Genomic DNA, 26,479 nt, shown 5'->3' with positions numbered 1-26,479 from the left:
TTATATTATAAATATTATTTTTTGTAACCCGTCAAACTACGCCTAGCGGTGCGATTGCGAAGCTCTTCTTTGTTACAGGGATGAACATGAATACGTTTTAAAAATATAATAAACGTGAGTTAGTATTATTTTTGTATTCCACAAAATCCAGTGAAAAGAAATAAATGGGTCGAAATTATAAGGTTTTTAGAGAAGAATCTGATTGGAATCTATAAAAAACGAATGCTAGTTGCTAACGTTAAAATACTTTTTTTTTTGAAACAAAAATGAGTATCCTTCAATTTTTGGTAGCATATGCGTGATCGTTGAATGCAGCCCTGGTTTAAATAAACCGACTTATATAGTACCTAACTATGTGTTCGTTTTCTACTTTTAAAAATATTTTACTCTATAGGGCATGTCTATGTATTAGCATGTCTATGTATTAATATGTCAATGTACAGAACTGTTTTACAAGTGTCAGAAAAGTGCTTTGAGATACACCACTACAAACATGTACATTTCCAATGCACTATCAGGAGGGGGTTAGGGTTTGATGATTAAATCTTCCTTAGACTGGTAACTGAAGCGCAAGACTGATAATCTTATCATCAGCATGGTGCGGATAAGTGAATGATGATAAATTAACCTTATGTTTTAGGAAAGTAAAAACATTTTTTGTGATGAATTTTGTCTAGCAATAAGTTTACTTCAGCGGTCTACGGAAAGACAAATGTTGGGCATCTCATTGAGAGACCAAATAAGGAACGAAGGGTGACCAATATTGCATAAAGAAGGGGAAGACAGAATACTAAATTGGAGACCCTACAAAAATAAAAGGATAGTAAGGAGACCACAGAGGAGATGGACTGACAAAATCGTTGAACTCGTGGGACATGGGTGGAAACAGAGTGCCCGGGACAGAAAAACATGGAAAAAATTAGAAGAGGCTTAAATGCTTTAAATATTGCATTACCCTAAAAAATTTAAAAAAAGAAATAGCATATCATGATATACTTGCAAACATTTGCCAAGAGATGCAAGACTCAAAGGCATCTATAGCGTAAAACTAATCACCTTACCTTTATGTAACAGATGATCGTTTATCAATGCAGTGTCCACCACTGAGTGCGGAAAGGAAGATTATGATGATATCATTATGATCGTAGAACAATGCATGTGATTTTCTTCAACTTTACATGAGAGCGGTTTAAATTTTCTGACACTTTACATCTCATCTTGATAGGTACAAAAGCATATCCTTTGATACTTGAGTTAGTTTTACTTATATTTTTTTTTTCGAACCTGGAATATTAAGTCTTTATAAAATCTATTTAAGATCAAATATAGAAGAAAGTCAATGTCGCACTTTTCCACATTTGTCGTTGTTCTACGATCACGATGACATGTATCTACATAATATTATGAACAAATAAAACAAGCTGAAATTTGAATAAATAGCTTTTATTATCTTGACAAAATGCAATCTCACAATGTTTGGAAGCTTGGAACAACATTTCAGGAGGGCTGGAGGGGAGGAGGAACGGGGAGGGGACTTCCCTTAACACAAGTATGACAGTTACATAAACACAGATAACTTTACAAAATAAATAACAAAATGGGAATGTGCGAGAGATCACCACCGATCACTTGATGGAAAACATATTCAAAGTAAATATTATGGTGACAAAAATGTACCTTATCACAATGTGCTTCAAACTAAAATAAATTATTGGTAGGTAAGTGCAATTCGCACCTCAGTGAAAATTTAAAAAAAATCACTTTAAATTATTATTTAAAAATGATTAATTCAATTGTTTACATTACCATAATAGCTATTGATCAGAAGTGATAGTGATAATTTTTAAAATGTCTTAATTTTATTATTAAAAAAACAGTTTAATAAATTTAATTTGAAGAATAAGCTGTCGCTATTTCCCGACAGATACATACAGCCAATTTCATTGTGAAGCTCACCACTAGGCTTGAAATGAGAGTATATGTTATTCCGCTAAAGTGCTAAAAACATATTTTTTCAAAGCGTTAAACATAAAATTTGAGGCCTAAAAATGGCTCGATTCGATCATAACCTCAAAAGATGAGTCGTTCTTTCGAGATGGTATTCGTATGCTACCAGAAAGATGGACGTCGCTAGCGATGGACAATACTTTCAGTGACATGTGCTTTACAAATTAAAAAAAATAAAGGATTGATTTTAACGAAAAAACAGCTAGAACTTATTCAAGTCCTCGATAAACAAGTAATCTGATTTTTTAAATTTCAGCTGATATTATCATATAGAAGGCCTCAATTAAGAAAATAAAAGGTTTGGACACAGTCAAAATATTGATGATTAATCCAACAGTATTTATAAAAGTATTTTCAGGGGTTGCCTAGTAAGGGAAATCATTCAGCTTGATGAATCTCACTCACATCAATTAAGGTCCTAATAGGCTAATTTGCTTTACGAAAGTCAACAGATGGAAGAGTTGAGGAAATACGGCGACCCCCTAAGGTATTTGGTAAAAAGCTTGGGTTTTCTATGGTGTATTTCAACACTGTAATTGGACCTCTTGGTCTGTGGTGCGAAAATGGTGATGTTCAAACACAGGTAGAGAGGAGAATGTTACGCAATATGCAAATAACCATATTTTTAGAATGTTATTAAAAATCATCACAAACCCTGGGGTGCGAATTACAAAAATATTTATATGTTTTATATCGATAGTTTCAAGCAAAAACTCACAAAATATAAATATATAATATTATAGTATATTAAAGTAAACACAGTTGAAGTCATATTTATTTTACAGTAATATGCAATGTTTACATTTAAGATGTGCGTATGTTAATTGTTCAATTGGGTTACATATCGTCTGACTAACTTGCAAACCTCCAAACTCCCCCAAAAACCAAAAATACTTTTTTGATGCAATCTGTTAGCATTTTGCGTTTTACATCATCTTTGTTAATATTGTTTTATTTTAATATACTAGAAATATCTAAAAAGAGAAACTTTTAAAACTCCAAACTCCTCGTACAAATAATTTCAAAAATGCAAACCTCGAATCTCCTTTGTCTATGACAATGAGTATTGCTATCTGTCAAAGTACAAGTATTGAATGTCTCCAAAAATATAATCGTATTCCTTACTTTAAAACTGTATTAATATCCAAACGACTTTGACTAGCTGATGAAGGTGTGTTTTTGTAATGCACAATTTTTTTTTTGTAGTAGACTTATTTTGTTTCGTACTAAATTGATTTCGAATAACGTCAATGACAGTATTTCCCGCCTGAAAAAAAAAAACATTTTAAATAGCGATGGATGCACGTATCAAAATCGCAACTGTATCATGTCCAGTTCCTAACTAAATCTCGCTATACTATACGACAAAGGGCATTCTCAAGTGGAAGTGGACACCATGCATTCAAAGATTTAAAGACGGCTCGAGGACAGGGAGATACATGTCCTAGCTGAATTCATAGAAATATGTCGATCTGCTCAGGAAGTAACCTAAACCTTATAACGACGAGTATATTAATCGTACCTGTCCCTTTCTGGTACCTGAAGCGTAAGACTGATCACCCTACCTTCAAGTAACAAAAATGATCAAGATACGCTGTGATTGGTGTACCAATGCAGTACCCTTTGCATCTTTAGGTGCGGAAAGGAAATGATGATTTTAATCATACTGGTTTTAAAAAATTTAAAGCAGTACAGTTCTGCAAAACAATTAGGCCCGGTAAGAAAGTGGGAGATGCTGTAGTTACAGACATCAGGGCCCTTCAGTATAATCCAAATGGGGAGGTTAATTATAAACTACGATTTACTAATTAGAAAAGAATAGAAACATAGAAAAGAAAAAAAGACATTGTGCCACAGCCGCTAGACAGTTTGATTCCTTTATATACAAGTCGCTTAAAAATTTAAAAAAGAAAATATAATGATCTGCACGAGCTTAAATTGACACTATCCTCGGATTATCACAGTTATTATGACAATATTCCCCATGAAGACTGATTATTTTCTTCTTAACATATTTTTTTGTGTATTTCTTTGTATTATTTTGTTTCCAAAGCAGTATTTTGTAATAAAACATAATGTTTACATAAACAATGGTTTTCAATACAGTACTATTAAAACCTCCAATCTCCCAATCAACTTTTTTTTCTCACCAATGCAAAAACCTATATCTTAAATGTAAATTTTTAAATGCAACAAAAAAATTATATGTAAATTTTAAAATAAACCTACTAGATTTTCGAAATTGTCCTTAATTTTAAAATTATACTGTATTTTCACCCTCCTGTAACATTTGTATTTTTAGAGATTGGAGTTTTGCAAGTTGGTCAGACGATATGTGAAAAAAATCCAAATCAAAAGTAGTAAACTGTAAGAATGTTGAAAGTTTTTGCTAGAACCGTGGAAATGGGGAAGTTCAGTGTTATGGAAAATTGGATTTAAAAAATGTTTTCTTACACGCGGTAAAAATGATAGCATTCAATTGTAAGGCAAAGTTTCCCAAAAATTAAAAAAAAATAACTACTTCGAATGACATCACTAGTTCTTCCGACTGTGACATCACAGGCGGAGTAATTAAAAATTACAAAACTTTAAAACAATCATAGAGCTTATAATATGATACATAAAAATAAAAAAGTTTTATGGCTTAGTTTGATGGTAAATTAACAAAAAAAAAACAATTAACTTCCTCACCGTCAAAAAGAATATTAATATAAAAAACACATAAATTATTTTCAAATTACACCGGAACCTCTTTTTACGCGGTTTAGAAATAACAAGGTACACAAATTAAATTAAAAAAAATTAATTTGACAATATGTAATAATAATATAATATTACACTGCACACTAAGTTTTTATGGGTTATTATGCCGTGTCGTTAGTACTCGTTTCCGACATTTAGGATTACATTACAGCATCCATCAACAGGGTTAATGTTCATAACTTAGAAAACTCACTGCACATCTGAACGGCCAGAAATTCAAGAAAGCTTTACATCACTGTTCTTATTTTAGTACAATTTTTTACACGGTACTGCGTTGAACGTATCCCCCTTGTAAAAAGATGTTTCGGTGTACTGACTTTATTTACCTCAATAGAGATACAATGCTCGCATTGAAGCTAGGTAACATTTATCGAAGAAATTATACAAACAGTTATTTTATTATAAAATATTTTTTTAAACAGCGGCCAAATAATAATTTAAAAAATAATTTTTAATAGCGAACAAATCATATTTCACAAATGACTAGTTATTTACAGTCTAAGTAAAAATCTACTAGGTACAAATTTGGGTAATTAGGGATTCAACAGACAATAATTAGCAATTTGTGCAATTTTTCATCACCGAAAGATTCTCAAATTCTTACAACCACATGCACACGCACACATACAAATATTGTACTCAGTTAACCCCTTCCCAGTTTCGATAAATATAAAGAAAACATAAGATCTTTTCATGAGCTGACACGACACATTTATTCGTAAATGCGTTTTTACACTGCAATCAAAAGGCCGATCATCTTGCCTCGCACGAATAAAACAATGAATATATGTTGCGATCGGAGTACCGATCGCGTGCCCTACGCACTAGGTGCTGATAGATGAATATTATATTATTTTAGACAAAATACTAAAAACACTAATTATTTCAAACAGATGTTGCGGCAATGGACATGTCGGTTTTGAGCGGCTTATATACACATATTTATACACAATTATAAGGGATGATTCTGTAATTAAACCAGGAAAGGGCGAGCACTATACAAACACACATGCATAAAGTAGTTTTGGAAATAACACTTACTGTAATCTTACTCTAAATATTATTGGAATCGTAATATGTAATTGAAGCGATTTCACTTTATTATGAGGGAAAACCATAAATATAGAAACGGGAATAATAAAAAGATGGGAACAGCGATGCTATACTGATGTTTTACATGAGAGGAAAAACTCATTTGCAAGCACTTATGTCTTCATAAAAATACATAAGTATACCTAGAAGCAAAGTACAATAAATTATAATTTTTACAAGATACAATAATATATTATTGGGATTTCTGCATTACATTAATATATTTCATGTTGTGGTCTAGTAGTCGGCGAGTTTCCCCGCCATGCAAGAGGTCTCAGGTTCGATTCTTGGCGTGGTAGACATGAAATATTTATTAAAAAAAGGTATTTTTACACCGCAATATTTCATAGTCTCAGACCAGTACCCGAAGAGTAAGACTAATAGTTTTACCTTCATGACTGTAAAAACACATGACCGATGCCACCCCGCCACCGTTAAGTGTGGATAAGTGATAATTGAATAAGAGCGTTCAGATTTAACTCGACTATTCGGATTCATATACATTCAAAAATGATTTTTCCCACGTGAATAGCCATTCCATGCTGAGGAAGTTATCAGAATTAATCATTTAATTGTTGATCCAGAAAACAGCTCTAAATAATTATGTATATATTTACATAGTGACTTCAGCAGTTACAGAACTAAAGAAATATTTTAGTTCGGAGAATAACTTGTTGTGCACTAAAAAAATATAATTCTTTAGTTCCTAATTAGCAAATAGATTCTCTTTCATTCGAGGACTGATAACATAAGAGGAAACAGTTGTTTTACCATATAAAGCATATCCAAAAAATATTTTTAAGAATTAAAAATCAAGTGGTAGGAAATCAAGTTTTGAGACGAGTGGTAAATGAACCTCGGACCTCTAGATTTGGAGTCTGCTATACCACTACTAGACAACGACCTGATTCTCAAATTGATATTTAACACATTCGCGGATACTTTTTTCTCGTAGGATCCACTCTTATGGACACATTTCGTAATTTTCTTATTTTTTTAATACCACCACAGTTGACAGGTCGTAGATAATTGGAAGTATAAGAGTTGCAACTCAATTAACAAGTTTGTCAGATAAAGGATGAATTTGTATCAAAACAGAACAGATAATGTGTTTTCGATGAATAAAGAACACAAAAATAATTTCTTAAAATTTCTGGCGTGACATTTTCTTACATTAATCCTAGAGATAAACATATAATGTTTTATATTAATAAATGCATAGTGGTTTTTCTCAGCAGAAAATACAATAGATTTCCTCGCTTCCTTATAAACAAATTTAATATTTGAAGTAACTAGTTCTGATGGACGTAATACATTTGGAATTTTAATTCTAGAAGGGCAAGAAAGCGCACGCTTCACATTATACTTAAATAGAATAACACAGAAAATCTCACAAAAATATAAGGAACACTAACGAAAGCTGCTCACACTAGCGCACATATACATAACTTGAAAAACATAAGATTGTGTAAAAGCCTTATGTCACAATGCAGTTGTAAAATGTAAACATGTTATTTATTCAGACAATTATAAACCGTTTTAAACTATTACAATTTTATTTTAAAAAATAGTCATAAAATAAATATACAAAGTTAAATACATGATGCATCTTTTAATTTATAAGCATATCACCTATAGACTAATGAATAATTATTACAAATTATGAAAAATAATTTGTATCCTGTGTTCTGAATTGATTTCTGGAGTCCACATTATGAGAGAGAAGCGTTCATTTCCTTTCCTGTTGTCTATTCCTGGGTCTTAATCTATGGCCGCTCTGTCCGTTTCCGCCGATTTGTTATCCGTGGATTTTGTTTTTTCATAAAGCGTCATTTTCCCAACGTGTCGGGACGTTTGTTGATTTTGTCCTATCATTTCAGCATTACCATCGATAAAAACTTCAAAGAACGTTTATATTTATCAATTTACATCAAGAGATTCTACATTCTTGCGTACAACGACCAATAATCATTGTGTTTTGGACTTTGTTTACAAACGCCCTCTTGACAAGTTCACAATTATCGTTTAAAAACATTGTGAGAGTGTACGATATTGTTGTGTTAACGTTTGAAGCTGTTCCTGTCTTAATATAAAAAACTAGATATTACATGTCTAAACGATCTTCGTTTCAATCTACCCGGCATTGTTGTGTATATACCTAAAAAACGTTATTTGTCAGTCATAAACAAACGACGCCATCTTTAAAATCACGTGTTCTATGTTGACAAACATCGCGCGAGTAAATAATTTAAGTTTGACGGATAATTTATTTATTTACTAATTTGGTGCTTCATGTCAAATTTTCAAATACATATTTAGTGTAAATTTACATTACGTCACATTTCCTGGCAACAGACGCCTCAGACCTAGCTTGGGGAGCAACTTTGGACGATTTAACTTTATCGAGTCAGTGGACCGACCAACAGAAAAAGTGGCATTCAAACTGAAAAGAGTTGTTCACAGTGCTTGCAATCCTTCAACACTCGGCGCACAATATATTCGGAAGTCTTGCAATCGGACAAAAAATCAGTAGTCACATATATCTCCAAGGAAGGAGGCACCAGATCTATAACACTCTTAAATCTGACCCAAGACCTCTTGATCATTGTAGACGAGTGGAATATCTCGCTAACAGACGCTTCCCGGAAAATACAACAGAGACGCAGATCACCAGTCTCGTGGAAAAACACCTCCGGATTGGCACCTTTTACCAGCAGGCACGGAAATAATTTTCAATTACTTCGGACAACCTGACATAGACCTGTTTGCTTCCAAAACAGCACACGTGACTTCAACATAATATTTGTTATGAGATTGCACAGACTTGTGCGCAATTTTTCAAAACGCTTTCAATCAGTGTTGGGATTACAATCTGGCCGGTATATTTCTCCCGCCAAACTTAATACCAAGAATCCAAGCACACCCAAACAAGGCGACCGGAACCTTCCTCCTCGCAGTCCCGAGGTGGCCGAGGGCGTTCTGGCGACCAGACTTAATACACCGATCATTAGTACCGACATTGAAAATAGCCAACTAGAAATCGGTACTAATCGACACATCGACCAGCAAACCTCCACCCAAAATCCAAGAACTGAAAACAGAAGTGTGAGAAATTGGGAGTGGGGCAGCGTTTTGAACAGACGGATCCGAAGAAGAATTTATTTCTATAAAGGTTGCGAACTTCGCCACTAAATACCTATAAACCAGCTTGGGATAGGTGGTGCCGCTGGGCATCAAGGAACAATTTCCATCCTAACAAACCGTCTGCAAACCAGTTGGCCAGGCACCTGGCGCAGTTGTTTATTGAGGAGATATACATACAACACTAAACAAGTGCATAAGTCAGAGATAGCAACGTTCTGTAACCCAACAGCCGAGGAATGTCTTAGTTCTAATTTTTTTGTAAAACATACCCTGAAAGCGATAGCCATGGCAAAATCTACTTTCTGAAATCTCCAATCTGGAATCCACAGTTTGTGAAAGACTGGCTATGTAAAAATAGCCCTAAATTGAAGTTCCTATACAAGATCTCATGTAGAGTGGCAACACTATTGCTGCTCTCATCAGGACGGACATGATTTGACGTTACTAAATATCTCGGAAGGAAGCAGGACGAAGGTACTTCCATTATCCTACATCCGTCTTCTGGATCAAAGGCAGACACCCGATCACACCGGTAATCCAGCTGGAAACTCTTAGAATCACCAGAACTTAACACAAACCCGGTCTTTTGGACAAGAAAACTAATAGAATTGTCAAAGGACCGGAGATTGGTAGTAGATAACCTCAAGAGCCTGTTTGTAAGCACCAGGGGCCCCGTAAAAGCGGCTACAAGAACCATAATAGGAGGATGGGTAAAGACCACAATGGAAATGGCGGGAGTGGAAGCCAGTCCCGGCAGTACACATTCAGCAGTCGCATCCCTCAATTGGTTAGAAAACTACCCAATTGATAATATATTAGAGAGAAGAAATTGGAAAACTGAAAATACCTTCAGAAAATATTATAAAAGAGAGTTGCTAAATCAGTCTCAAAAGATTCCTCTCTAGCAAGCCAGTTTCAACCAGTTAATATAAAATAAAGAAGTCACCAGGAAATAACAGACAGATATCTCTAAATACGAAGTCCAGAAATCAATTCCAGAACACATAATATCCGAGTTTTACATACCATTAAAGCTCTTATTATGTTTCTATTGATTTCTGGAGTCCATGTAAAACCTACCTGGTGCATTATGAGCTTTATGAAAAAACAAAATCCATAGATGACCGGGATATCAAATCGCCGGAAACGGACAAAGCGACCATAGATTAAGACATTGACCCAGGAATAGACGATAAAAGACCACAGACAAGGGAAAGAAAATTAATGCTTTTCTCTCATAATATAGACTCCAGAAATCGATAGAAACATAATAAGAGTTTTAATGGTAGGTAAAACTACAATATTTTGTACACAAATGATAATATTTCTCATTTCATACTCAACTAAAAGAAAAAGGAGAAATGATAAAAATTGAATAAACAAAACATACCCACTAAAAAAACCTGGGCCTCACAGGGATTACAGCGTGGCAATATGAATCTGTAGATAGTCTATAAATATTTTTTTAAATAAATATCAAAATATATAATCATACTAGTCTATAAAAGTAGATTTTTGGAATACATTGTACACAGTGGAATCGCAATAAGTTTTCTCATATCTTTGGTACAAAATAGTAAAGTGTGCTAACCGTATGGCAGCGATATTGTATGTTGCTTACAATATTCTTGTTAAGGCATAATAAGGTTGAGATTCAATAGCAGATGACTTTAAAAAATGACAATTTTCATTTGCTCACTAACATTTAGCGGGAGACTAAATTAATATTAAACATTATTATTATTATTATTTACTAAAGACACAAAATAGTACAGTGGTACTAAAATCTAAAGAAGTAGTGCGACAATCATGTTACGTTTTTAAACATGCATACAAATACGACTGATCCAACAAGGTGCGTAATATATATGAGTAAGTAAATATTAGAATTAGGTCGATAAAATCATTCCATAATAAAAATAAGCGGAAAATATTATGTCATTTACACACCAATTATTAGAAAAATATTTCCAATACAATGATATTTTTCGAGTATTTGTCAGTGCCATTTTGAAAACTCAATAATGAAAACATCGTTAGATCAATGTCTAATGTTGAATAAGCGTGACTTAGCGTTTTGTATGAATATTTAAACATTAAGATAATTTTTAATCTGTCATATTTTTCTCGATACATAGGAAAATCATATGTTTGCCTCGTACACCGGACCTCTTTAAAGACAGTGTAAACACAGTAAATAAAAATAGATTAAAAAAAACTTTAATTTACAATGCGTAATGGAAACATAATTATAGTATTTGCTTTTGGAATTCCCTACATAGCTCTTTTACTTACTAGGCATATTAATATATCGTCACAGTTCACTACTAACCCTAAAAAACTCCATTTTGAGTTGAATACGCCATTCAAAGGGTACAATTATTTGCAATTAAAATTATTTGTTGTTAGTGAAAAAAATGGTGTGTGTGACTTTCGATAAAATGTCAACAACCATAAATCACTAAAGGCAGATATAATTTATTGACAGTTTAGGCAGATTTTTATCATTTTTTAAGTATAACAGTTTTCTTTCTACAACCAACATTTGGTATTTGTATAATAAAACATAAAACAATTAACGTGTTAAAAAATATTTCTTAATATAAAATATATTTGTAACCTGAAAATTTAATAATTATTTGTAATATTTAGTTGCTGTCACTAACTTTTTTGGGTTGCATTGTCCAGATTATTACGAGCAAAAGTCACTAAACCAAATTTTTTTGCCACCTTGCCACATTAAAAACCTTCCAGGTATATGAAAATGTAACTGAAAGTAAAGGTTACACATAGAATTTATAAAAAAGACACGAAAGAATCATGTTGCATACCTACATAAAACTTTCGAAACATAAAAATGAGATTTTTCCTAGTTATCCAAACTTTCGAACTGTAGTTTCTCAAAATGGTGTTTTTTGTGTTAGTGACTTTTTGCCTGAATATTGACGATATGATAGTGAATAATCTTTGTTACGATTTCTTACAGTATTTTGTGTTATATTACAATTTTTAATAAAATTAAGGCGCAATAAAATACGCAGTAAATATTTTTTTTTTGTAATGCCGAAATTATTTTAATACAACGAAACCTAATGTTACTTTTTAGCATACTTTTTTTACACGGTACTGCGTGGGACGTATCCACTGTGCAAAAAGAGGGTCCGATGTACAAATTGTCAAAAGCTTGATTATGTCAAAAATTTTAGTTTATGAGAGTCGGTTGATGTGGAGTCTATCGTGCAATTATAAAAAAAAGTAGCGAGGAATAATTAAGCTCCAGCTAATATTTAAAACAGTTTGATTTAACCTTTAATTTGAGCTAAATCTCGTTGATATTTTAAAAGAAGTAATGTTCATAAAACGCAAGATAACAAATATTCGATTTCTAGAATAATATTAATAGCAATAGCATTGATACCTTAGAGTGATAACCTAATAGAGTTGCCCATATAGAGAAAAACCATTCTATGATTATTGACGCCGAACATAGCTACAGATTACAGCGATACAACGGGCCTTAGGTACTTGGGTTGAGAATTGCGAGCGCTAACCGAAACCGTCCATTACACGTTAGTTGTTTAACTAAAAACCAAACCAAAAATTTGGAACGCTTTTGTTCTATGCAATAGAGATTAAGGGCTTCTCTAGAGAATTAATACCATATAAAAAAATATATCTTCATCCCGGTATTGAAACCTTATTTGGCTCAGTGTAGTTGAAATTGAATGCATTTATTACTTTCAATTAATATAAACAAACTTATATATTATGTACATTTGTCAATGGTATAGATTAAACTATTTTTTTATAAAATTGGCATAAATTAAAATAACAGTAAAAAAAATGCACTTACCGAAATACCATTGTATACGAGTTAAAAGTAGAAAATAAATATGTATTTAAAATAAACTATTATGTAATTATTGCTGCGTATTTTTTTTAAATAGCTACCATAAAAATACATATTTAGTGATTCACATATACTTTAAAACGAAGGTAATATAAAAATTAACCAAGTTACACCAATTATGACACAATTGTAAAGAACATGAGAAAAATATGCACGTAAGAATCAGAGTTGATTAAAGGCGAGAAATTATTAATTATGTGTGCGGCGATAAACTTATTATTGTACAATTTTGGCACAGAAATAATTATTGAAAGTTTACTTATTCGGTAACACGGTAACATGTTACGTCAATCTTTTAAATAGAAAGTTAACTACGCTAACACCGTCAGATGGAGCCTTCCGTGACAAAAGTTATTACATATATTTCAATGCAACGATTTCATTATTCTTAATACCAAAGTTACTACGAGGTAACGTCTCCGATCATTCGAAAATGATATGTCTTTACTTATGCGTACAATAAGTTGTAAGTACTAAAATAAGCAATATTGAGAAATCAACTACTAATGCCGAGTATGTATATAAAAACAATATTTTTATAAAAATAAATAACATAGGATGTCTTCTCAAGAGGAACTATGGCCAAATCGGGATCGACCGAGTCTACGTATACACAAATAAAATAAATCAACTGGAGCATCTTGGTTAGTAGATAGTTTCAATAAATGAAACTCGGTCCGTTCAGTCGGAACGGATAAGAAAGTTACAAATCAGTCTCGGTTTTGCTGCTAGTCCTGCGGTCGGGGTCCGCGTCAGACGTCCAACGCGAGCCGTTCAGCAGGAACTGCTTGACGTTGTACTCCATGCGCGCGAGCTCCTGGCGTGAGTAGGGGGCGGGGGGGGCGGGCGGCGCGGGGGCGCGAGATCGGCGGCGCTCCAGCTTGGCGGGGCGCGGGAAGTCATTGCGAGCGTGGTGTGTCTCCTCCGGCTCCCCGCGTTGTTCCATCTCTAAATTCTGTCTCACCCACTGGGCGACCCTCAGCAGCTGCTGCTTTTGCAGAATGGCAGCGCTGTCGTCGCTCGACAGCGAGCTCGAGCTCTTTTCCGTCGATTCTTCTTTCTTCCAATCTTTATTTTCCACCTCTCCTAAATTTTCCGGCGGAGTTTGGTTTGCGATATTCCTCACGAGTTTCGTCGTGACTTGGTTGGTCACCGATTGCGGCATTTTATTTATATCTTCTACGACGTCCGTTATGGCGGTGTCTTGTATCGGACTCTTTATGACTTGTCGCGCCGTGCCGGGAATTTTAGCATTTCCGTAGTTGTTGAAATGCGGGGCGGAGGGTTTATCTTTCGTGTTTTTCGCCGTCAGTTGCATTTTTAGACTCTTCTCATACTGATCAAAGTTGAACACTTTCATATTGTGGATGGAAATTCTCCGCTCTCTCGGAACGTGATCGCTCTTGTCATTTCCTACATCCCTATTTAGTGGATGCTCTATTTTAATATCTTCAAGTTGTAAAGGTACAAACACTTTGTCTTGAGGAGATCCCGCGGATATTTTCGTTTCGGGTTTGATACGGAGTAAAATGTCTCCGGCGTTGCTGACCGAGTTACCGGGATCGGTAGGATCAACTCCGAACAGAAGTTTATCTATAATTTCGGCACTCTCGTTACTCTTGTAACCGCTCTCTGGCTTCTCGCAGATCTCTATAGGCCGACTGAGCGGTAATTCTTCATTAGGGAGATCCAAGATTGCTATTTCACCATTGGCTGATGAGCTGGAGAACATATGGTTAGTGCCAGAAGAACCCAGGAAGGAGGGAGCGTAAAAGTTGGTGGGATGGTCTCTACGCTCCGGAGCATCATCTTCCGCCGCAGCTCCGGTGGTGGAAGGGGAGGTATCCAAGTTGCGAGACTGGCGAGTGTACAGTACGGGAGCGATGTTAGGTTGAGCATTATCTAGTAAAATGTTTTTGGATCCCGCTTGCATCCTCAGAGAACAAAATCTCGGTCCGGGTCCTATGTGAACTTTATTGTTGGAGCTATTATGGGAACCGTTATTTTTCCACGATCTAGATGAAGAAGTTTTACTTTCCGCTTCGTTGGAACTTATCGAATTATTTCTAAAATTATTCGCAGTTTCCACGAAATTAAGATCAGCTTTTGATTTGGGAACGTAAATGTTTTTACATTCGGAAAGATTTGGAATCAAGACGGGGTCTTCTATTTGAGCAAAATTTAGATCTAACTCCTCGGCCATTTGAATCGTGCTAACTAATTTGGGTGAATGAGAGACGGGTTTGCAAATATCTATATCGTTATTTTTAATTTTCTCTTCAGGTTTTCCGTAGAAATATTCCGAAGCCGGTTTACTCGAGTTATTAATCGGTATGGTTCTGTCGCATAGTCGATGGTGTCCGGTCATCGGCTCCATTGGCGGTATTTGAAATTCACTCTTTAAAATAATTTCATTGAGGTTTTCACCAATTTTCTCCATTATTTCCTTGTGTTTTAGACTGACTAATTTTGCAGTTTCTTCTATCGGCTTGGAGAAAATTTTGACTTCCGGTTCTGGAGAGGCATTTTTTTCCATAGTAATATTAATAACAGTATCAGCGGGATGATCAGCTCCCGGAGTCGACGGAGTAATATCCGTGAAGGACTCTTCAGCCGCAGCGGGAGTAGGAAGAGACTGACAGATAGAAGTGAGAGCGGATTTCATAGGATTTATATCCGAGTTGCATTTTGTACAAAGAGCGTCGTGTCTCAATCCAGTCTGAGTCGAAACAGAATATCGAGTTTCACCATAAGAAAATGGGTTGGAGGATGTTTTCAGACAAGTACATGTGTCGCAATGTTTGGAAATACTATTCTGAACACTCTCCTCTAGTATTTTGGACATTAGAGAGGCGGATATATTGAATTCAAACTCATCGGGATTAATTTTCTCTGGAGTGGTAGGAATCGCTTTCAGCTGCGCCGCAGTCGGAGAGTCATGGTTTAGTTTCGCTTTGGACATAATGTAAGAAGACACTCGCGCTTGCGTTTCAATGGGCAACTGAAAGATAAACAGAAGATAGAATATTAATTATTTAACCAGAACTAGGGCATTTCTAAAAAATTATATATTTTCAAAACATTTTCATGATCAAACTAATGAAAAACTATAGATGAAGTGAATTTGCAGAAAAATAATAGTCGTGATGCATACAAACATATTATAATGTATTGAAGAACTAGGCAACAAGAGTAATTGCGCTGCGATTGTGCGGGAATGTGTGAATAGTTTTATGGGGAGATTTGTGTTTTTTTTTTCTATCTCGGTACCCGACAAACATAAAGAAAATGCAAAACTCATACAAAAACCTATTCCTTAAATTGTAAGAATCTACAAATATACAGTCATATGTTTTTTTGTAGGGAATGAAAATATACTTTTGATGATAACTTAAAGAGGATGAAGGAATTCTACAGTGCATAAATTATGTTGAGAAAAAGCAAACAAAAATAAAAAATATCCTTACGGTATCAAATTTCTGTGAGACGAAATTATCTGGCTTGCATTGCAATAGCTGAATGGCTAAGTTCATGTCATTTTTGTAACGTTCCTGAAAACATTACAAACAATCACAACAACTGTCAACATCCAATATCAGACATTTCTTGGTCGGAGAATAACTGCAAAACTGGTACTCAACATGACACGTCATCCCGAGCAATAAGAAATATCACCAAATTAAAGTCAAATAAAAGCAGCAATGCATAAAAATACATTCATGAGACGACAATATACACATATGTAGATATTATGAATAATGTTATCTTATGGTGTGTAGAAATTCATTTTACTTAATAAATTAAGTAATACATACTTCGTATTATTAATAGATATGATTATTATTATATAATAACCTGTATTTGAATATAAGTAATAAATTAAAAATACTTGTTGGTATTTTTCTTTATGTACTTATCTATACTTAAGATAATTTATTGATTAGATTTTTTTGCACCACAATAGGCCAGAAGGCCCAATTAGTCGTGAATTACAGCACAAAACACCCAGGCTAGAGAGAAATCACATTTAGTCTTGTATTCTCACCGGGAATCAAACCCGGAACCTTCCGTGCGCAAGTCAAGCGTCTCAACCACTACACCACGGAGGCCGCCAATAATATACTTTTATGTATAATTGATCTCAACACTATACTTACCAGTCTAAAGTTGTCCGTTAAAGGGCGAAAGCGCTAATTAGTCAAATAAATATACAATAAGTAAAACGTAGCCAAGTATTTTTAATTTTTATTAAAATACAGGTAATTATATAATTACAATGGAATATCATCAAGAATCGTCAATAGATAAATTGTGTATAGTTTAAATTGACTGAATTCTTAAGAAAACAAAAATTAAAAGCTCTCTTACTAAATATATTTTTATTTTTAGTATAGTAGCACGGCAATATGTAATTATTCGTTTTCATTATTTTATTATGTTCTATATTATCAAACACAAACTTATGCTCATATTAAATTTTCATTTATATGGTGAACATTTTGCCTTATAAGATCATTTTCAAAGGAGTGAAAAGATTGAAGATTATACATATATATATATATATATGTTATATGTTTGGATAATTTATATAGCGCCATTTTTGTGAAAATCACCTCAAGGGCGCTGTACAATAAATGAATATCCCAGCATGTCTTGCAGCTACAGAGCGCATGGACGGTTGGGATTCTAGTTCCTCGTCTCCAATTATGATATATAGGAGCTAGATTACAGCACATCCTCATTAGACCTCATTTACTAAATTTAGATATTTGATAGTTGATAATATTTACATAATATGATACCTTAAGATGTTCATATTAAAAACATGCCAAATCAAAATTCTTACTTAATATCAACATATTAAGTTTTCGTAATTAACACGAAGTTCTATAAAATAACCACAATAATATGATATGAATTTTTATATGAAGTGCTGAAGAGAATTAATTTTTCGGACAGAAAGTTTATCTTCAAAAACTTAATTTCAGTGTCTAGGGATGGAATACTTTTTCCGTACTGATTATCTCCGAACGTTGGGGTACTGTTACAACATGAAGGAACATACATTTTCCTTGACTAGGCCAGCGGAGGCGAGATTTCCCTCAGCGAGGCGCAAGGAAAGTGTTTCCACGTCTCTAGCCAGTTGGGCCTTCTCAACGGCACACTTTTCCGCCATTTGGAGAAGCCGATCTTCCAAGGTCTGGTTCACTCGCTGTGTGCGCTTGTGAGAGTCATACAATCTGGAAACGATAACATTCCTTATTTTAGAAAAACGGCAATGAACAAAGTGGAAGATGAATAAATTGACTGTCAACAGATGAATGTGTGCATATTTGATCAATTCCGTGTTCAGGTCGAAGGCTTTAAACTGAATGTTTATACAATTTTAACAATACTTGTTAGACAACATGTAATACTTGATAGACACAAATAATTCATTCAGTGGTGTAAACAAAATTCATAATTTAAAAATAAAACAGTTTTATTCATTAGCATAAGAATTATTTATAAAAAGAAAACAAAATTGCATTTTGCAGATCTACATAAATATGGCAATTTCCCATAAATTAAATTTCCATACATAATCATCTACGCATTTATGTATTCAAAATATGTTTACAGCCAAGATTGAGATGAACTTAGCTAAATTTGCAATGCTTATGTGGACACAATGCGTATAAATATAACTCGATGTTAATTATCAAGTTCATATATTTGAACGGGTAAACTGAATTAAAGCAACATTTTTCTAAATTCATTGGTGAGAGAAAAAACAGTTTTTCGATTAATAAATTGTTTGTGCAAATTAGTAGCGATTTTAAAATAGAAATGCCTAGAAGAAAAGATAACCACAGTTACAATTTAAGGATTTTCACATAATTCTTGTTACTATTTAGTTAAAAAACCCATAGCATAAACTGTATTGCAACAATGTTTTGAGCATGTTCAAATGTTTGCAGACAGGCTGGATTTCCTCCCTGATGACAGGTCATAAGCTCTGAAAATGCCTAGACTTTCATATTCCCTTCTCAAAAATGTTATCCCTCTCTGTTGCAATAAATTTCAACCGTACTGTGCCGTACACCAATATCATATATGTAATTGTGTATTTCGATCATTCGTGAGAAAAGATAAGATCAATTTTACCCAGTTTACGGACTGACTATTAATTAAACACGTTGTTAAGTCAATCGAATCCAGGACCTTATGCATTATAGCCAAATGCCACTAACCACTGCACTAAAGGGTGAGAAATTGAAGACAATTTTAAAGGATGATTATATATAAATTTGACTTGCGCCGTGCTAGGATCAGTTAAGAGGAAATTCAGTGGTTTCGTTTTGTAATTTTCGAAATCCCCACCGAAACATCTAAGTTACATTGCCCGCAACGTCACGAGCTCTGGTCGGTGAGTGATCAAAACACACATCCGAACAGTAGAACATAACTGACAAGAAGCAAAGAAAACACGGGTTTAACCCCTGACTTGCAGGCATTTAACGACACAGTTTGACATGATTCCAGATTAGTTTGTAGGTACGACAATCAATGTTTTCGATTCTAAAATTTAAAAGTTTTTGTTTCTAACATTTAAAAGTTGAACTCCGTACAGTTATAATTTGTACCCTGAGTGGTTTACTAAATGTCAAAAACATAGCTACCACGGAAACCAGAAATCTATTGTCGGTCGAAAAGCAATTATGATCACCTATGGTTGCGACAAAAACATAACAATGTTATCATTTATAAGCTGATTGTAAACTCGTGGTCACATTAACACTGTGACATTACAAAGCAGTTAAATTGTATGAAAATCATTTTTATTAATTTTTTCATACATTTTTTATTATCCAATTTCCCATATCACTAAACTTTCTCAGTGAGATTGAACACTACCTGTCGTATTTCTCCCTCCAGGTGATGACCTGCCTCTCAAGGTCAGCGGTGCGCAGTCCCCCCCTCGCCACCTCCCCCTCAAGCATAGAGATATGCCCATCTTGCTCGCACGTCTGCTGTCTCAGTCGCTCCAGCTCGGCCTCCAGACTCTCTTCTTCATCTCCGTGGTGACCCTGGTATTGAAACGACACGTTATTCGTAGAAAGAGTATAACAATAAGTACTTATAAAACATTTAAGTTTGTAAGTGAAAATTCTTGATGGAAGTTCATTGTAATTTATTATATAAATAAAAGACGAGTGATACTTTAATCCACAAATTTGGAATATCCAGTGACCGGTTTCATCGCTTTCGCGACATCTTGGAGACTGGTATCCTTATTAAGAAGAACTCATTAAAATAGCATTATATCAACTCATTAGCTCAAAAAAATTTTGATAATGATCCTTAAGATAAAAATAACTTTATTTAATTTACTTTCATATAATTTTGAATTATCTATCCTTACCTCTGTTTTATATAAATTCATTGAACTCCTTAATAAAGATACCAGTCTCAAAGATGTCGCGAAAGCGATGAAACTGGGTCACTGGATATTCCAAATTTGTGGATTAAAATATAACTCGTCTTTTATTTATATAATAAATTAAAATAAGTACTTATGTCAAATATATTTGTGTGTTTTCTAAGTGGGTGAAATGATTCAGATGAATATTTCCTATTCACAAAAATTAACAGATGGCACCAGTGTATTTAGAAACAAACGTGTAGATACGCGTATAGAAAATAAGCATATCACTGTTCTCCTTATGTTTTATGTCAAACCAGTGCTTGTCTACAATTTTCTTTACATACTTGCTTAAAATATTGTCCTTGAATTTCTCAAAAGGATGCCCTACCACGATAGATTAATAGCACTAGGACTTACATCATTGGAAGAACTATGGAATTGATAGAAACTTAGAAGACACAGAATGATTACTATGACTGCCCCCAGCACGAGAGGTAGCAATTAAATCCCAACACCAATTTACGGGGTCATAACTGGATGCTCTACTGTTTCCGATTCGCCCTCAAATTCCAACTTGAAGAATATTTTCAGGACAAGACAGCTTGGCATTAGATTCGTGTTTATTGATTTGAATTTGTTGATTTAAATTGTGTTGTTGATTAGAATTTAGTTGTTCGTTAGATTTAATTTACTAATTGTTTAATTGTATTATATAGCTGTAATTTATTGATATTTATAAGTGATTCAATGAATCATATGTGAAGAATATACTAAACTACCAAATCCCAAGAAAAACTTTATTTCCAGCAACGGTCGGGTGGGGGAGAGGATGTAGAAGGAGGTTCTTAAAAATACACCACAACATCCAGACCAATTGAGAAAAAAATATTTCTTGAATTTCTTTCTCGCGACTGGCGGGAATCGAACCCGCGACTCTAATTTCAAAGTTAGCCGTCTAACCAACTGAGTCGCGGCGCCTGTCTATATTGCTAGAAACAGTAAGCCATCAATAGAGGTTTCAACTATTTTCAACATAAAAATCAACATATGGAGAAATCGAAGAAATACAACCGATAAAACAAAGAATAGTTAATTATGTAACACCGTATCTAAATAGTAAAAATCGGACTATGGTTCCGTGGTTAATGTCGTAGACTCGGCGATTCCAGATCTTTGGGTCCGAGGTTCGAACCCTACTCTACCCGACCTAAATTGAAATTTTTTTATTAAATCACAAATGCAAATATTTCTTTCTTCTTGAAAAAAGTGATAATTCAAACCAGCGAATGACCGTCGTGTAAATAAATAATGCCTAGACATTCCCTACACAATGCGCAATCAGGTTCCCATTTTTGTTGATATAGATGATTAACCTTCATGTTTTACTGAATGACATTTAACAGAGGAAGGTAGGAAGCGTCTCTTAGAGAAAAGTTATTTTATGACACTGCAGAAGTCATATTTTATGTTATAAAACTTCATGTTTCGCAGTAGGTATTCAATCACTTGTTTTTCATCGGTAAATAGAAAAATAAGCACTTATATAATATACCTCAATGTGAACAGTAATGAAGCTGATTTGGATCAATGAGTCGCATACAAATAAATCGAATGAAATAAGAATGAATTACGAAAAATTTAGATATTCTAATAAGTAAAATGACAATTGAACATGTTCAAAACATGAATTGAATATACATACCTATCCACCTCCCTGTATACATTCTTACATTACTAATCATAAATATGGTTTTAAAAAGGATAACAAAGTTAAAAATGATCAAATTACACTACAGTAAACAGTGTTAAACAAAAAAACAACGTACCTCACAAGGCGATGCTGCTTGTGCCATGTTCAACGAAGCTTAGATAATTAATAAAATAGGTTTAGTGTAGTTTACATTCCGGAATAGCGATACAAAGCTAAATAGATTCCATATAATACATCGATTAATAATAAATACGACGTCAAATTCGAAAATATCAAATGTTGCTATTTTTAACTTTTATTGTAAAAACACAAAATGGCAGACATAAGCATCCGATCGAAATATATTTATTTAGCTAATTAAAATGTAAATTTTACGTAACGTTTTACAAATATATTTAGCTACGTGAAAACATCGAGGGGGTTACATTTCAATAGCGATGTATTTCACAATCTGATGACAAACCGATTCGCGTCGAATATACTCCGCGTAAGAAGGATTTTTCGACATTTGACATTGACAATTGACAGATGCCAGGTGTAACCATAGAAAATGGATAACGCTTCAAAATCCAAAGATACTTACATTCTATTTATTACGCGATACTTAGGTACCTACCTATGCATTTTTCATAGGGAAAACCCTGAAGAAAAATTCGAATTAGAAATATATTTTACTGACTTTTTGTAGCCTCAAAAGCACAACACATAGCATTTGAGTTTGAGAATTCCATTATTTTTGTGATCTGGGGGGTTTTCTGAACCAAAACAATGAGTTACCTGAAGAAATAAAAGAAATAGATAAAATTGAAATATTTAAAATTAATTTGAAAAAATATGTAATTGAGAAATTTTGATAAAAAAATTGTAATATTATTAAAAGTTTATATTAGTTCTTAAAATGTTATGAACTAACTTAATAAAGCATAAATAATAAATAAAACTGATTGAAAACGCTTTTTAATGCGTATATACGAAATCTCTACTCTCGCAATACCGTTCAGAATACCACACCTAATTAAGAATCTTACCAGGAAAATAAATAAGATTTAAACCTTCTTATTTTATATATTTGATTCATATAATAATAATATTGGCATGTAAATAATTTTAGTGATTGAATCATAATATGATTGTCATTTGTAGTATTTAATTGTGATTGATTAGAAGTTTCATGTAGAGCCAGTTGCACCAAAAATATAAATATGAAAGACGTTTAGAGTTAAAAAAAAAATGCCTTTTCTCAAAATTGTATTGAATGAAAAAGTATGATTCTTATCATACCCATTTTATCTATTTTGACAACAGTGTAGTTAGCCCTAAGTCAAATAGTAAGAATGCAATGCTTTTCCATATTAAAACAATATACTTACCTACACTTACTCACGCAGATACCAGATACTCAGGGCCGGATCTAACGGGATCTAGTGCTCCATCACTTACTGAAGAAGGACAGGAATAAACACATTTGTAAATTAATTCAAACATTTCCCTTCCTTTGTTTGCAAAAGTGTCTGGTTTTTTGTACCAACAACTAAACCTATGGTAGGTCTGGTCCGGCTTTGGTGATATTATTTTTAGATCGATTTCAAATTATTCATTTTGTTTATATTATTGGTAATCATATTATAAATTCAATAATGATTTTACGTATACATTGAATAATTACAGTACTTATATTGAAGATATTTATTAGGACAATTACATTTCTTTTTAGTACTATAACATAAATAAAAATCAACGTAATTATGCAAAAAAACTATATTTTACATTGTTATCAAATGCAGGTTTCATCAATAAGTTCAATTTTAAATTCCATGTGTACCAATATTTTACAAATAATAGAAAAATATTTTTTTTTATCAACTCAATATAACTAGTTATCATATAATATCTATAGATTCATTTATAACATCACCATGGACCAATAAATGTTACAAAAATGTTTAAAAAAGTAATGACAAAAACCCCAGTGAGTGTCCAGTTGTTAATAATTTGTGTTATAAATATATTGCTTTCCTTTTGTTGATTATAGAGCAGAGCATTCATTAACAACCCCAATCCCACGGATACCTGGAAATAGTTTTAATAATATTAGAATAAAACCAATTTTTATTGATTTGTGAAGACATTATTATGCTCCACCTACAAAAAATATATAAAAGCATGTCTGAATCAATCTTAGATTTCTTAAAGTAAAACCCACTAGACTAAACTCTGAATTTATTGAAATAACATTTGAATAGGATTATAATCAAATAAAACGTATTCTAGCAAACTCATTATTTTTTATAGATACATAATCTGGTTAGATATGGAGAACTAATAAAAACAATGGCTATCAGCATTTAAATGATTTGGAAAATCTTAGTACGTAAGTAGAGCGACGAAATATTTTGAAATTTATTAAAATAATGTAAATACAGTGTAAAACAAAATATAATCATACGTATAGGTAAATAAAAAAAAAACAAGTCAAAACTTGAAATGTTGATTTGGACATGTAGAGTGAATGGGCAGCAAAAAACATCTAAAAGGATTTATGATATGAATGTTGATGGATGCAGATAGCGAGTAAGACCGAGAAAGACATGCCATGACCGAATCCAACAAATACTTGAAGATGGATTTGTCAAAAGTCGAAATAATTGTTGTGCGTGCATGAGAAGATGTATGGAAATAGACAAAGCGAGGTAAGTATGTAAAGACAGAGTGGCATTCTGATGGTTCGTTTGTTTTCTTTTGATAATGTATTATTACAATAGAATTCCATCTAGAATTGGCAATAAATAACATAAATCGAAACTATTATGATGGTACCTGCACAAGTAAACTCAAACCAATGAAGAGGATACTGAATTTAAAGTATGGGTGACTTTCACCAAGCTCCATGATATATCCTATTTGGCTTCCATTTGACCATAGTAAAGCAAGATCCATCATTCCTATGGCTAAAGTGGTTTTTTGCTCATATATATCCACATAGTGTTGACTTCTAAGCTGCAAAACAATGGTTTTTAAAACTTACATCCATCCATTGTCTAAAAATATGATTTAAAACCTTTGTAACTATGTTTACATAGGTAGGTGTTTATAAAATGTATTACCTGGACATTATTTTCAGGAATGACAATATCTTCCCGCCTTTCTGTAAATTAATATTTTTGGGCTTTTATTATAAAATTTTAATAAATCAAATCTACGTTAACAATGTTTTGAGTGTGTCTAAATGTTTGCAGACAAGCTGGATTTCCTCCTTAGGGAGCTATTTAAATCTAAATTTGTTGCAACAGTGAGGAAAAACATTTTTGAGAAGGGAATATGGATGCCCAGGCATTTACAGGGCTTATGATCTGTTATTGGCTGGTTTAAGTGGCCGCCTTACACACTGTGTAACATTTATTTATTTAACCCTTTATATACACATACAAATTATATGCATATAAGGGAGGGCATATTGCTTTAAGGCAATTTCTTCCTTTCACAATATTCTGCAGGGAGGAAATCCAGCATGTCTGCAAACATTTGGACATACTAAAAACATTGTTGAATTAACTACCTGGTATAAGAAGAAGTATGAAAAATGGGAAATCATTTTCAGGCGTTGCCTAGCAGGTGAATTTGTTCAGCCGGATGAATCTCACCCGCGTGATAAAGGTTTCAGCTCCTTTACTTCACAAAAGTCAACAGATGGAAGAGTTGAGGAAATATGGATGTTTGTACATGGGCAGAATGGTGAATGTTACAGAGTGATAGATCTAAATGTATGTTAGTTTATGGAAGTAGTAATACATGTAATTGGTCATTATACTATGACTTTCGTCTTTAAATTGCATAATGTTATTATAAAAAATAACTGTGGGGTACCGTAGGCAATTATTATTGTAATCAAGTACACCTTAAATGTATCGATACATATTAACTAAAATTTAATTGTGAGTGAACATATTTTGTTATCTTTTAACTTTCAATAAATATTTTTCTATCATTTAAATTTAACATTACCGTTTGTGGCAGCAATACATAATTTATTTACTTACCCATGTAATGTTTGTTTTCATTCATATTTTTGATTAAAACAAATAACGGAAATCTATTTGACAGTTTACCTACCTAACTGCAAAAAATATCACTACCTACCTACATTTTAATTTTAAATTAGTTGATATCTTTACATAATATAATACCTAATATGATGCATGTGTTTGATGTGGGTAATATCTATTTAAAATTCATATTTAGGTACTTGTAGGTAGGCACATAAATTAATTTGTATCATTCATCTATACTTAGGTAGGTACTAACTGAAATAAAAACAGCCTGTTATTACTGCTAAGTAATAACCTAATACAAAATTATATTTTTATATGGCGGTAACCATAGAATTATAATGGTTCAGAAACCGCGTATGTGCATCAAACTGAAGCCGCCTAAACTACTCGTAAAT

General features: G+C 33.2%; 1 protein-coding gene and 1 long non-coding RNA gene across 3 annotated transcripts; both read right to left on the bottom strand.

Moving 5' to 3' along the window:
* Nucleotides 1-12,053: 12,053 nt before the first annotated feature.
* LOC148277919 (uncharacterized) lies at nt 12,054-22,578 on the bottom strand. Its single transcript, XM_088232168.1, has 5 exons — nt 22,151-22,578; nt 19,814-19,986; nt 17,982-18,156; nt 16,384-16,467; nt 12,054-15,917 (listed from the first exon to the last, which is right to left on the bottom strand). The coding sequence occupies exons 1-5, from the start codon at nt 22,175-22,177 to the stop codon at nt 13,620-13,622; spliced, it is 2,757 nt and encodes a 918-aa protein (XP_088088294.1). The 5' UTR covers nt 22,178-22,578; the 3' UTR covers nt 12,054-13,619.
* Nucleotides 22,579-23,814: 1,236 nt separating this feature from the next.
* LOC148277918 (uncharacterized) lies at nt 23,815-26,128 on the bottom strand. Of its 2 annotated transcripts, none has more exons than XR_015823337.1 (4): nt 26,073-26,128; nt 25,140-25,180; nt 24,853-25,032; nt 23,815-24,105 (listed from the first exon to the last, which is right to left on the bottom strand). It is a non-coding gene; the product is annotated as an uncharacterized LOC148277918 (long non-coding RNA). The 2 variants fall into 2 exon arrangements; XR_015823338.1 differs by lacking the exon at nt 26,073-26,128 and adding an exon at nt 25,592-25,712.
* Between the last annotated feature and the right edge of the window lie 351 nt (nt 26,129-26,479).

The sequence above is a fragment of the Micrasema longulum genome, unplaced genomic scaffold, assembly GCF_059751315.1.
Source record: "Micrasema longulum isolate JH-2025_06_02 unplaced genomic scaffold, ASM5975131v1 h1tg000955l, whole genome shotgun sequence".
In the NCBI taxonomy this organism is placed as follows: Eukaryota; Metazoa; Arthropoda; class Insecta; order Trichoptera; family Brachycentridae; genus Micrasema; species Micrasema longulum.
Note: the sequence above shows the minus strand (reverse complement) of the source record. Positions and strands in the feature narration are given on the sequence as shown.

Excerpts from the sequence above, each read along its gene's own strand:
- LOC148277919 (XM_088232168.1), bottom strand. The coding sequence starts at position 22,177 with ATGGCACAAGCAGCATCGCCTTGTGAG. Across the intron at positions 19,987-22,150 it reads AAGCAGCATCGCCTTGTGAG|GGTCACCACGGAGATGAAGA; the intron begins GTACGTTGTTTT and ends TTTCAATACCAG. Across the intron at positions 15,918-16,383 it reads TCTCACAGAAATTTGATACC|TTGCCCATTGAAACGCAAGC; the intron begins GTAAGGATATTT and ends TTTATCTTTCAG.